The 14,067-nt window shown below is 44.2% G+C and overlaps 1 protein-coding gene across 3 annotated transcripts; it reads left to right on the top strand.

Moving 5' to 3' along the window:
- LOC311111992 (putative nuclease HARBI1) lies at positions 1 to 3,020 on the top strand. 3 transcript variants are annotated; one of them, XM_084154947.1, is made up of 11 exons: positions 1 to 35; positions 123 to 299; positions 390 to 451; positions 534 to 620; positions 708 to 749; positions 818 to 991; positions 1,071 to 1,106; positions 1,205 to 1,759; positions 1,829 to 1,944; positions 2,041 to 2,152; positions 2,247 to 3,018. In XM_084154947.1, exons 8-11 carry the CDS (start codon positions 1,288 to 1,290, stop codon positions 2,615 to 2,617), a joined length of 1,071 nt encoding a protein of 356 aa, XP_084011073.1. In that variant the 5' UTR covers positions 1 to 35; positions 123 to 299; positions 390 to 451; positions 534 to 620; positions 708 to 749; positions 818 to 991; positions 1,071 to 1,106; positions 1,205 to 1,287; the 3' UTR covers positions 2,618 to 3,018. The 3 variants fall into 3 exon arrangements, 2 of the variants coding, with proteins under 2 accessions (XP_084011073.1, XP_084011074.1); XR_014610814.1 differs by lacking the exons at positions 1 to 35; positions 1,829 to 1,944 and having other exon boundaries at positions 129 to 299; positions 2,247 to 3,020; XM_084154948.1 differs by lacking the exons at positions 1 to 35; positions 123 to 299; positions 390 to 451; ... (1 more) ...; positions 708 to 749; positions 818 to 991 and having other exon boundaries at positions 1,071 to 1,759.
- The last annotated feature ends 11,047 nt before the right edge of the window (positions 3,021 to 14,067 follow it).

The following is a 14,067-nucleotide window of genomic DNA, read 5'->3' as shown; positions in this document are numbered from 1 at the left end:
GGTCAAAATCAAATACAAGAACATTCTGCAGAATGGTATGGTCCCTGACTAATATTTAACAAAGCACAAGCATATATTGTACCCAGAAGGTGCCTGCTCACACATTGTCTGTACTGTTTTAGCAGTGAAAAAGAATACCCACAGACAAGGCACGGGTGGTGGGTCACCAAAGGCTGACCTTACCCCAGCAGAGGACATGGCCTTGGAGCTAAATAAAGGCAGGCCCGTCTTAGAGGGGATCCCTGGGGGGAAAGAGACGAGCATAGGTTCCTCCCAAGATGCCACCCGCTTCATTCAAGGTATGTCCTTCCATCTCTACATGGGATACAACCACATTCATATTGAATCAATTTGGACTGTCTGACTTTGGTTTACCTATTGCCTTGCAGTGTCTGGCAGCACTGTGTTCCTGTTAGAGCCACCAGCACAAGCACCAGACGATGCTGATCCAGTGAGTACTCCATCAAAGGCATACTGTAGGCCTGGCATGTCTTGTCTACTAGCTTCAATATGAATCCGATTAAATGTGATAGGGTGAAGGCCCCAGTGCAGCAGCAACAGCACATGATGGAGACGATGATGAGGAGGAGACCATCTCTCTGGATTCCAGAAGGCATGAGGTATCATGTTAAGACTGTGAAAGTACTATTTACTCTACAATGGTGAGGAGTCCTCATCAAAATCAAAAAATCTAATTTCTTTTACAGGACCCAGATGCTATACAGTGGGAAAACCAGCCTGGCAACATAGTGCGTATTAATAAAAGGACACCACATCCTGCCAAATTCCAGCTGCGCTAATTGTATTGTGTTCACAGAGCTCACAAGCTATCAGAAAGTTGTATGGCAACCACCTCCGGCGCCAAATAGAACTGGCAGACATAGACATTCAGTACAAGAAGAAAAAGATGGAAAATCTTGCACTGGAGTCCGAAATAAAAAAGAGGACAATTAGGAAACTGGACCTTGAAATAAAAAAACTTGAGAGGGAGGTGAGATATGCCTTCAATGTACACTGTATGCTAACTGTAACACAAATGTATTAATCATTATTTTTCTTTCCTCCCCCAGCTCCAAGAAGATGACACAGCTCAAAATAAAAATTAGGTATATTCTCGTAAAGTCAAGTGAGCCATGACATATGAGCTCTTATTGTGAGCACACAGGACGGTGGCATCTTTCTAAGGTTTTTTTTATTTTCCCAGCAATCAGTACAACCAAGTCATCGTTATAAGGCATCGCCCTCTTTTGCCCACCCCCCCAGCACCAGGTGTGGCCACTAGCCTATATGAAGGCCCAAAATTGTGTGTTCCTTTCTGCTCTGACAATGGCATGCCCATTCGTGCGAGATGTGGTGGATGAAGAAGCACTTGTGCTGAGGAGAGCCTTCAGGCGAGAAAGGGTCTTCAGGGACCGGTTGGACCCACTGGCCTTCCCTGATGACCATCTATATGAAAGATACAGGTTTTCTGCAGATGGCATCAGGTATCTATGCAGACTACTGGGTCCCAGGATTAAGCACCGCACTGCACGGAGCCATGCACTGAGTGTGGAGCAAATGGTTTGTGTGGCCTTGCGCTTTTTTGCTAGTGGAGCCTTCCTGTACTCAGTGGGGGATGCAGAACAGCTGAACAAGGCCACAATTTGCCGCACAATAAGGAGTGTGTGTCTGGCTATCAAAGCATTAGCAGATGTCTTCATCTCCTTCCCTGGCCACAGAAGACTCTGTGACATCAAAGAGGAGTTCTATAGGATTGCAGGTAAGAGGATCTACAAATTACAGGACAACTGTTAACACATAGTAGGATACTCATTACTTTGTGTGACAGGTTTCCCCAATGTCATTGGTGCAGTGGACTGCACACACATAAGGATAAAAGCCCCCTCAGGTGCCCATGAGGCCGATTTTGTGAATAGGAAATCCTTTCACAGCATTAATGTTCAGGTGAACATAACTTTTTGATATTGTCCATTGACGAACACTCTGCATTGCCAGTGATGTGCATTGATTGGTGTAATATTCCTCATCTTATGATTTCAGATGGTCTGCAATGCTGACTGTGTGATCAGCAATGTTGTGGCAAAATGGCCTGGCTCAGTCCATGACTCCAGAATCTTTCGGGCCTCTGAAATCTATCAGTGCCTATCACAAGGTAAGCCACACAACCCCTATTTATAACCATCATGGCTGTGTCAAGAATATCACTGTGTTTATGAGGTAGTAATGATGAGATTTTGTGTTGACAGGTGAATTCTCTGGTGTGTTGCTGGGAGACAGGGGGTATGGCTGCCAGCCTTTTCTCCTGACACCTTTCACAGACCCCCAGGAAGCACAGCAGGCCTACAACCATGCCCATGCCAGGACCAGGGCCAGAGTTGAAATGACCTTTGGCCTCCTGAAGGCACGCTTTCACTGCCTTCACAAATTAAGGGTCAGCCCTGTTAGGGCATGTGATATTACTGTGGCTTGTGCTGTCCTCCACAATGTGGCCTGCCTGAGGAAGGAGAGGGCCCCCAGAGTGCCACCAGCCATGGACTGGGACAATCCGGCAATCTTCCCTGATGACGACAGTGGTCGGCTGCTGAGGGACCAATATGTGTTGAATTATTTTAGTTAGTATGTGTGCTTTCAATTTTGGTTAAATATGTCCTGCGGTGGCAGAGGAATTTGGGTTTTTTTGGGTTCGTTTTTTTACGAATTTGGCCTCTTATGATGTTTGTGCGGTATACTGTGTGTAATACAAGGCTGCAGGGAGGCTACTGCATCCATTCATTTGTCTGTTCAGTTGATGTGTATGGATTTGTCCTGCATTTATTTTAGTGTGCAGACATGCAGGGTGTGTTATATACAGACCTTTGAATGTGTATGTATCATTTTGTATAATATGCTTGGATTCTGTGCTTTCCATCTTGTAGAGTCACTGTGACTTCAGTTTCGAAAGGAGCTGATGGTTTACCTGCTTTGTTTTGTCCTTATTCAATAAAGGAACATAATGTTACACATTGTGTTTTTATATTCATATGGAATGTGTATTTGTTTATATGACAGAGTACTAGGGCCACACTGAAGAAAAAGGATAAAGTCATAAATTTATGAGGCTGGTTCTTTCTGCAGAAAAGCTACATATTGTTTTTACAGTTTTGATACTTATGACAATGTGATACTTAATATTCTGGCACATCAGCATGTCTTTGTTTATGAAACCATACTGAAGTACAATTTCACGAAATGCCCCACATCTGTCATTTTAACAACTGTCCTCCTTTAAAACAACTGGTTACAATATTATGACTTGTGTTTTTTTCCCCTCTGTGGCCCTAATATTCTATCATTTTATATATAGCCTTATAGTCTATGGGAAACTGTAAATTATCTAATGATAGCAACATTGAAATTAATGATCACAAACGTTTAAATAATGACAGTGGGTCTAGTTATATGTGATAACAATGTATAGTGAGCAGTGAAATAACTATTGGTTTCCATTTGTGGTGACTGCTGACTGACATTAGGGATGAGATTAAATAGATCCTGGAATTTAGCCTGGTCTGGAGCAGGCTAGCTCCACAGAATAAATCTCCATGGTAATTTATACCATAACATATCCTCCTGCCCCCTATCCATCTTTAGTGCAACCGGATTACGGATCAATTGAGCCAGGATCACCAAGATATCCTGGCTTAATCCCTTATCCTAGTTTTGTGCAACAGGCCCCTGGTATATAGCCAAGTTATTGTTACTCATTGTGTATTTATTATTACGAGTTTTACTGTTTTATTATTTCTCTATTTTCGTTCTCTCTGTATTGTTGGGAAGGGCCCGTAAGTAAGTATGTGATAAATACAATTTGATTTGGGGAAAAACGTAGTGGGCAAAAATTAAACTCTGGGGCCTGGAGTTTTTCCTGATCTCATGACCTGGTCAGGTAAATCTCTGGTTCTTATTCGTAGGCTATGACAAAATATTATTATCATAATAGAAAGCTTACCTTTTCATCTGTGCTATGACTATAGGGCTGGGGTTTTTCTTGTTGGGTCATGTGAATTGGAAACACTCCTGGCCTAAGGTGGATCAAACCCTTTCAAACTACCACAAACATTGTTATTATTCATTCAGAATTTGATAAAAAGAGCCAGAGACAACAACTTCAATGGACAACATACACTCAGTGACTAGTTTATTAGGTACACAACCCCGTTCACGAAAATAGTTCGCTCCTACAGACAGTGAGTCACGTGGCCGTGGCTTGCTATATAAAGCAGGCAGACAGGCATCGAGGCATTCAGATACTGTTCAATTGAGCGTGAGAATGGGCAAAATGAGTAACCTAAGTGACTGAGCGTGTTATGATCGTCGGTGTCAGGCCAGCATCCTGGGCTTTTCATGCACGACAATGTCTAGGGTTTACAGAGAATGGTGCGACAAACAAAAAACATACAGTCAGCGGCAGTCCTGTGAGCGAAAACAGTTTGTTGATGAGTGGTCGAAGGAGAATGGCAAGTATCGTGCAAGCTAACAGGCGGGCCACAAACAGGCAAATAACGGCGCAGTACAACAGTGCTGTGCAGAACAGCATCTTAGAACGCACCACTCATCGATCTTCGTCATATCAGCTAAAAACAAGAAGAAGCGGCTCCAGTGGGCAAGCGATCACCAACACTGGACACTTGATGAGTGAAAAACCATTGCCTGGTCCAACCAGTCCCGGTTCCTGCTGCGTCATGCTGATAGCAGAGTCAGGATTTGGCATAAGCAGCATGAGTCATGGCCCCATCCTGCCTGGTGTCAACGGTACAGGCTGGTGGCAGTGGTGTACTGGTGTGGGGAATGTTTTCCTGGCAAACGTTAGGTCCCTTGATACCAATTGAGCAATGTTTCCATGCCCTGAAGAATTCAGGTTGTTCTGGACGCAAAGGGGGTTCCAACCCAGTACTATATGTGTGTACCTAATAAACTTAGTGAACTACTATAGCATGGCTAAGAATGGTTGTGCAAAGAATGGTTACAATGTCTTTAAATATTCATTCTGGTCACACTTTATTTGGATAGTCCGGATAGTCCATCTGTAGATGCTCTACAGATGGTCTTACTATCAACAAACCAACTGTTGATAAGCAACTGCTTGCTAAGATTACCGTTAGGGTTAGGTTTAGAATAAGCGTTAGGGTAAGGGTTAAGGTTAGGGCTAGGGTTGGTAGATAGTTAGTTGAAATGTTACCGAGTCTGTAGAGCATCTACAGATGAACTATCCAAATAAAGTGTTAAGTTAATTTCACTCTATACTCACACAATGTTAAGCTGTGGACTTTGAAAAATACAAAATTGAGACAGGTTTCAATGTAGAAAAGTCTTAATTTTATGTCATAAAACCTATTATTTGTTCATCTGATAACAGTGCTCTCTTGCAATTATTCATTCTGTAACCTTTATGTAAGGCAGTGTTACATGTACCACTATACACAGTATACTTTCTAACAAGGCAGGGTTGAATTTAACACTACACACAGTAAACTTTGTAACAAGTTATTTTTAAATAAAACCACTAACCTTGTGTTGTTATCCTGGTCTCCATCTGACCCACCAGAGGTTGGTTCCCTGGCGCTCACTGTAGAAACTGATTGCCTGTAAAATCCATATATTCAAATCAGTAAATCAACTTCTTTCAACATTTTATTTTAAAATAACATCCCCCTTTTCATGAAGTAGATTTTATTAACAGTCACTCATTCTATTGTACTCCATTCTAACCAAACCTGCATTGCCAGTTAATATCAGTAGGTGTCACTATGCACTAGCTAGTCTAAAAAGATTGACGCCATGATGGCTGCCTGTCTCTGTATTTGTGAAATTTATGATAGTGCTAGAATCCATAAATTCTCTCTTTCTGAATTAGTCTCCATGGTTGGACAGATGTGTTCATATTGTATGTGTAGACTGCTCTGTGGTGAAATTTGTAGGTTTTTACTTTTAAGACAGTGAAAGTTGCACCACAAACATTTGTGAATAATCACCAGCAGTGAACTTCAGTATCCCTTGGCCTAGAATAGCAGCAGCAGATCGTTTCATCATCTTTATCTTGTGCCAAACACATTTATTCAGTGAGTCTAACTTATTAACATTAGCTGCTGGCTGCATGATTGCATCAACCTAGATAGCTATCTAGCTAGGCTACTAATGCTAACATTAGTAGTTCTGTTTGCTAGCTATAGATTGTATCATTCTAGCTAGTTTTAGAGGACCACTAAACTGCTTTTATTAACTGCTTTAATTAACACATACCTTGTTTTCCATGGAAATTTGTGTTCACTCTCTCAACCAGGCAGGCAGGAAAGGAGTGAGAGCGAAAAAATAAACTAAGTGCAGAGTCAAACAACGACGTGCTGGTGCAACCACACCTAGTTGTTGAGAGGTGTGGTTGATGAGGCTCTGTAGGTGAACCAGGCAGGCAGGCAGGAGAGGAGCGTGAGCGAAGAAATAAACCAAGTGCAGAGTCAAACAACGACGTGCTGGTGCAACCAAACCTAGTTGTGTAGAGGTGTGGTTGATGAGGCTCTGTAGGTTGTAGCAAGGAGACCACTGTGACTGTCAAGTGAATCCACCTTTCACAGCGAGCGTGGGGGTTACCACGTGAAATCCCAGGGACGGGGGTGCATTTAGTTGGCTCGGACATTTGCTACATTGCGGAACGCTTTGTACTGAACTACACGTTCTTGAACAGACAGATACGTTTTCTCCCGTATGGTAGGTGTGGCTTAAAGTAATGATTTACCTACAGTATTTAAAAGGGCAGTGGCCATGCTGACAGGGTTCCCCAACCCACAACCCAACCCCTCCCCATTTTTCAACTGGTCGTTCAGTTTAGCACTGTTTCCGTTCAGTTGAACGTTCCAGAACGTAAAAACGTACTGAACGCAGCCAGGGATGTATTCACTAGACTAAACAGAGGCAAACAGGCTGAAATTGGGGGAGGTACTATGTCGTAGAGTGCCAACTTCTTACTAAGGATCAAGTTCTAGCAGGAGGTAAGCTTGGCTTCTTATATGGTGTTGAGTAAAGCTTAAACCATGTATTTAGATTGTAGGTAGGTATTGTAGTTAGGTATTATAGGTAGTAGTTTACTCAGGTAGTTATTGTAGGTTATTGTAGGTAATTATTGTAGGTAAGGACTGTATTCGGCGGACCCCGGCGAAGCACGAGGCTAGCTTACCCACTACTTGGACCAACAAAGCTAGCTAGCTAGCGGGTAGCTACCGGTAACTTTTAGCAACTGTGGTTAGCTGTTTCCAATGTTATTTCACGCTTAAGAGTACCTGTAATTGAGCCAGCTAGCTGCCACCTTCAGCTGTTTTTCTAACCTCATTATCATTAACGTTAGGTGGTTGGTAGCTGCTGTACTTAATTTCGGCTACTGACTGCAGTCTGCCAGTTTGGCTTTATACATAGCTTGGGCTTTGTCGAGTAAGGCTTAAACTATGTATTTAGATTGTAGTTAGGTACTATAGGTAGGCATCGTGGGCTGTATATTATTAAGTAGTATAGGTAGGCATCGTGGGCTGTTGTGGGTAGCTGTTGTGTAGTTATTGTAGGTTACTTTTGTATTCGGCGGTGCCGGGTGTAGCACGAAGCTAGCTAGCTAACTCACCTCCTGGATTAGCTGGCGAGTTGCTATTAGCAACGGTTGCAACTAAAAACAATATCCTTTTAGCCAGCTACATTCGTTTGCAGCGACGCCGTTTTTCAAACAAAGTCAACACAGTAGCCATTGCTAGCCAGCCAACACTACCAGCTGGCTGTACTGTGGTAGCTAAATACAATATATTTGTGCTAGCTACCCAACGTTTAATCATTGCTGCGTTATGAAAGGTAAGCTTGGCTTCTTATATGGTGTTGAGTTAAGCTTAAACCATGTATTTAGATTGTAGGTAGGTATTGTAGTTTGGTATTATAGGTAGCTTACTCAGGTAGTTATTGAAGGTTATTGTAGGTAATTATTGTAGGTAAGGACTGTATTCGGCGGACCCCGGCGAAGCACGAGGCTAACTTACCCACTACTTGGACCAACAAAGCTAGCTAGCTAGCTAGCGGGTAGCTACTGGTAACTTTTTGCAACTGTGGTTAATTGTTTCCAATGTTATTTCATGCTTAAGAGTACCTGTGATTGAGCCAGCTAGCTGCTACCATTCAGCTGTTTTTCTAACCTCATCCGAGGCATTAACGTTAGGTGGTTGGTAGCTGCTGTACTTAATTACAGCTACTGATAACAGTCTGCTGTAGTTTACAACAATTCTAATTTCTAAAGTGGAAGTTGGGAGAGTTTTACTCGGGTGGTTCAGTGAAACAATTATAGTTTCTGAGGTGGAAGTTGGGAGAGTTATATATATATTTCTTTTTTTTTGGTGAGGGAGGCCTGCTCTCTCCTTTCCCTGATGTTTAGTTCATTTCATTCCGATCTCCTCTGCATTATTGTAGCCATCTGCTGCAGCCTGTCAACTATGCCTCTGCCTATCCCTGTTCTCTCCTCTCCGCACAGGCTACACAAACGCCTCACACCGCGTGGCTGCTGCCTCTCTAACCTGGTGGTCCCTGCACGCACCACACACCTGGAGTTCCAGGTCTCAGGCAGCCTCTGGAACTGCCGTTCTGCCGCCAACAAGGCTGACTTCATCCCAGCCTATGCTACCCTCCAGTCCCTCGACTTCCTGGCGCTGACGGAAACATGGATTACCACTGAAAACACTGCTACTCTTACTGCTCTCTCCTCGTCTGACCATGTGTTCTCGCATACCCCGAGAGCATCTGGTCAGAGGGGTGGTGGCACAGGAATCCTCATCTCTCCCAAGTGGTCATTCTCAATTTTTCCCCTAACCTATCTGTCTATCTCCTCATTTGAATTCCACGCTGTCACAGTCACTAGCCCATTTAAGCTTAATATCCTTGTCATCTATCGCCCTCCAGGTTCCCTTGGAGAGTTCATCAATGAGCTTGACGCCTTGATAAGTTCCTTTCCTGAGGATGGCTCACCCTTCACAGTTTTGGGGGATTTCAACCTCCCCACGTCTACATTTGACTCATTTCTCTCTGCCTCCTTCTTTCCACTCCTCTCCTCTTTTGACCTCACCCTCTCACCATCCCCCCCCACTCACAAGGCAGGCAATACGCTTGACTTCATCTTTACTAGATGTTGCTCTTCTACTAATCTCACTGCAACTCCCCTCCATGTCTCCGACCACTACTTTGTATCCTTTTCTCTCTCGCTCTCCTCCAACACTACTCACTCTGCCCCTACACAGATGGTAATGCGCCGCCGCAACCTTCGCTCTCTCTCTCCCACTACTCTCTCCTCTTCCATCCTATCATCTCTTCCCTCTGCTCAATCCTTCTCCCTCCAATCTCCTGATTCTGCCTCCTCAACCCTCCTCTCCTCCCTTTCTGCATCCTTTGACTCCCTGTGTCCCCTATCCTCCCGGCCGGCTCGGTCCTCCCCTCCAGCTCTGTGGCTTGATGACTCATTGCGAGCTCACAGAACAGAGCTCCGGGCAGCCGAGCAGAAATGGAAGAAAACTAAACTCCCTGCCGACCTGGCATCTTTTCACTCCCTCCTCTCTACATTTTCTTCATCTGTTTCTGCTGCTAAGGCCACTTTCTACCACTCTAAATTCCAAGCATCTGCCTCTAACCCTAGGAAGCTCTTTGCCACATTCTCCTCACTGCTGAATCCTCCCCCCCCCCCCCTCCTCCCTCTCTGTGGATGACTTTGTCAACCACTTTGAAAAGAAGGTTGACGACATCCGATCCTCGTTTGTTAAGTCTAATGACACTGCTGGTCCTGCTCACACTGCCCTACCCTATGCTTTGACTTCTTTCTCCCCTCTCTCTCCAGATAAAATATTGCGACTAGTGACTGCAGGCCGCACAACAACCTGCCCGCTTGACCACATCCCCTCCTCTCTTCTCCAGACCATCTCCGGTGACCTTCTCCCTACCTCACCTCGCTGATCAACTCATCCTTGACCGCTGGCCATGTCCCTTCCGTCTTCAAGAGAGCGAGAGTTGCACCCCTTCTCAAAAAACCAACACTCGATCCCAATGATGTCAACAACTACAGACCAGTATCCCTTCTTTCTTTTCTTTCCAAAACTATTGAGCGTGCCGTCTTTAGCCAACTCTCTTGCTATCTCTCTCAGAATGACCTTCTTGATCCAAACCAGTCAGGTTTCAGGACTGGTCATTCAACTGAGACTGCTCTTCTCTGTGTCACGGAGGCTCTCCGCACTGCTAAAGCTAACTCTCTCTCCTCTGCTCTTGTCCTTCTAGACCTGTCTGCTGCCTTTGATACAGTGAACCATCAGATCCTCCTCTCCACCCTCTCCGAGCTGGGCATCTCTGGCGCGGCTCACTCCTGGATTGCGTCCTACCTGACAGGTTGCTCCTACCAAGTGGCGTGGCGAGAAGCTGTCTCCGCACCACGTGCTCTCACCACTGGTGTCCCCCAGGGCTCAGTTCTAGGCCCTCTCCTTTTCTCCCTATACACCAAGTCACTTGGCTCTGTCATATCCTCACATGGCCTCTCCTATCATTGCTACGCTGACGATACACAACTAATCTTCTCCTTTCCCCCTTCTGTTAACCAGGTGGCGAATCGCATCTCTGCATGTCTGGCCGACATATCAGTATGGATGACGGATCACCACCTCAAGCTGAACCCTGGCCAGACGGAGCTGCTCTTCCTCCCGGGGAAGGACTGCCCGTTCCATGATCTCGCCATCACGGTTGACAACTCCGTTGTGTCCTCCTCCCAGAGTGCGAAGAGCCTTGGCGTGACCCTGGACAACACCCTGTCGTTCTCCGCTAACATCAAGGCGGTGACCCGATCCTGCAGGTTCATGCTCTACAACATTCGGAGAGTACGACCCTGCCTTACACAGGAAGCGGCACAGGTCCTAATCCAGGCACTTGTCATCTCCCGTCTGGATTACTGCAACTCGCTGTTGGCTGGGCTCCCTGCCTGTGCCATTAAACCCCTACAACTCATCCAGAATGCCGCAGCCCGTCTGGTGTTCAACCTTCCCAAGTTCTCTCACGTCACCCCCCTCCTCCGCACACTCCACTGGCTTCCAGTTGAAGCTCGCATCCGTTACAAGACCATGGTGCTTGCCTATGGAGCAGTGAGGGGAACGGCACCTCCGTACCTTCAGGCTCTGATCAGTCCCTACACCCAGGCGAGGGCATTGCGTTCATCCACCTCTGGCCTGCTGGCTCCCCTTCCTCTGCGGAAGCATAGTTCCCGCTCAGCCCAGTCAAAGCTGTTCGCTGCTCTGGCACCCCAATGGTGGAACAAGCTCCCTCACGACGCCAGGACAGCGGAGTCACTCACCACCTTCCGGAGACATTTGAAACCCCACCTCTTTAAGGAACACCTGGGATAGGATAAAGTAATCCTTCTACCCCCACCCCCCCACAAATTTTTTTTTATAATAGTATAATTGTAAAGTGGTTATCCCACTGGCTATAGGGTGAATGCACCAATTTGTAGTCGCTCTGGATAAGAGCGTCTGCTAAATGACGTAAATGTGCCCTTGAGCAAGGCACCTAACCCTAATTGCTCCTGTAAGTCGCTCTGGATAAGAGCGTCTGCTAAATGACTAAAATGTAAATGTAATGTCAACTTGTCCAATAAGAAACATCTGCTTTATTTTCCTTACAAAACATTTTTCTATGATGTGAACTAATAAATATGTCTGGTAAACAGGTTCGGTGCTGCTGCAAATGCTGTCTCGCCACTTGTTTTCCGGCGGCTCTTTGGCAAACAGATTAAAACCAAACATTTCAGATATTTCCTCAACACAAATTAAATAACATCAAATTGCGGTAATCCACTGGAAACTCACATAATTCTTCACTGTATGCGTGATTATCCAGTCTGATTTGAAGAGGGATGTTTAGGTCTAGTTTTCAACAAATCCTCTCTAAGCCAATTCTCTCATTGTTTTCTTTCTAAGATAGCAATCACTTTTTATTTTCCTTCAATTTTAATTTCTAACTCAGATTTAACTTTAGCAGAGTATGAGATTATCATTACTCTAATGTATGCCTTAAAAGCATCCCAAATTATACCGGAATTCGGCTTTTCTCTGTCGTCTGTCTACATTTGTAATGGTAAGGCTTTTTATTTTTTTCATTTAGCATTTAATATATTTTGGGTCTTGAAGATGTGTGCAGTTCGTTCTCCATATTCTGTCACAAAGTGTCTTTTCTATTGGTTTAATTAAGCATGATACCGGAGAATGATCCGATATCACTATGTCATGTATTTTTTACCCAGTAAATAGTCTCCTGAGTGGCGCAGTGGTCTAAGGCGCTGCATCGCAGTGCTAACTGTGCCACTAGATCCTGGTTCGAATCCAGGCTCTGTCGCAGCCGGCCGCGACCGGGAGACTCATGGGCGGCGCACAATTGGCCCAGCATCGTCCAGGGTAGGGGAGGGAATGGCCGGCAGGGATGTAGCTCAGTTGATAGAGCATGGTGTTTGCAACGCCAGGGTTGTGGGTTCGTTTCCCATGGGGGGACCAGTATAAAACAAATATGTGTTCACTAACTGTAAGTCGCTCTGGATAAGAGCGTCTGCTAAATGACTAAAAATGTAATGTAAAATGTTGAGTGCATTTTTGGACATAAAAATGTAGTCAATTCTTGAATAGCTTTTCTTACTTTGAGGGAAAAAAATTGTAGTCGTTTGTAGTTGGGAATAGTAGTCTCCAGGTGTCCTGTAGATTATGTGTGAATATGAAAACGTTCAGCCTCTTTGGAGGCTCCTTGAATTTGCCTTTTTTATTACTACCTCTGCCAATCTTATCGAATGTATGATTTAGGTCGCCTGCTAAAATAATAGTTCCTGTCTGGATTTGATCTAATATATAATATATATAATTATAATAATAATAACATGCCATTTAGCAGACGCTTTTATCCAAAGCGACTTACAGTCATGCGTGCATACATGTTTTTTATGTATGGGTGGTCCCGGGGATCGAACCCACTACCTTGGCATTACAAGCGCCGTGCTCTACCAGCTGAGCTACAGAGGACCAATTTCAAAGATTTTACCGAGTTACAGTTCATATAAGGAAATCAGTCAATTGAAATAAATGAATCAGGCCCTAATCTATTGATTTTACATGACTTGGAATACAGATATGCATCTGTTGGTCACAGATACCTTATCCTCTTCATCACTAGGCACCTGGCTAAAGTGCCTGCCTCGAAAATGCATGCCCAAATTGAATAGAGTATATCTCCAAAACGACAAAGGCCATAAACATCTTGGTAGCAAAAGAAAGGTAACACATGTGAGATGTATCTTTTTATTGTGTGTTGGAGTACATGAAGCTAGAACACAGCATAAATTGGGAGGTTTTGATTCCCCCTGAAAGTAACTTCAGGTTTTATAGGGAATGCTTTATTGGACTTATGCAGCTGCAGCTCCTAAACACTATGGGACCATAGCCCAATATCTGATGAGTACTTATGTGAAGTTTGATGCCAATAGAGTAAAGAAAACCAAAGTTGTAGGGGTTTTAGTTGAAGTATGTTTAGGCGGATTACCAAATGGAGACATTTGGGCACCATCAGTGCCATTTGACTTTCATCAGGTACCAGACAGCAAAAGTCATTTAATTTCACTAACATATCACTATATGTGTACATTCCATCAAAATACAACTGTTTTGATGTTGTTTACAATGTTCTCCCAGACCTCTATACGTGTTGACTAAAGTGATAATTCAGTGACAAGAAATAAGTAAACTTGCGTGTGGGCCTCTATTTAGCCAATAAAAGTGTTATCATACAATAAACACAGACTCGATTGTGATCCTTGCAGGACTAGCTAGCGAGCTAAGCTAAGTTAGTTAAGCTAGCTAGCTAAACTAAGCTAGCGAGCGAGCTAAGCTAGCGCTAACTTACGTTGAGCTTCAGTTATTCAAATAGATATTTTAGAATGTATGTTGTGTACTCATACAATAAATTAGTAATAGTAGTATTAGAAGTAATAAATAACAATGGAATTAC

Source organism: Coregonus lavaretus, assembly GCF_964263955.1.
Source record: "Coregonus lavaretus genome assembly, chromosome: 38".
Lineage (NCBI taxonomy): Eukaryota > Metazoa > Chordata > Actinopteri > Salmoniformes > Salmonidae > Coregonus > Coregonus lavaretus.
The sequence above is the reverse complement of the archived record's forward strand: the minus strand, read 5'-3'. Positions and strand labels throughout refer to the sequence as shown.

Coding starts and splice junctions, on each gene's coding strand:
- LOC311111992 (XM_084154947.1), top strand. CDS start 1,288: ATGAAGGCCCAAAATTGTGTGTTCCTTTCTGCTCTGACAATGGCATGC. Junction 1,760..1,828: donor GGAGTTCTATAGGATTGCAG/GTAAGAGGATCT, acceptor TTTGTGTGACAG/GTTTCCCCAATGTCATTGGT. Junction 1,945..2,040: donor TTCACAGCATTAATGTTCAG/GTGAACATAACT, acceptor TTATGATTTCAG/ATGGTCTGCAATGCTGACTG.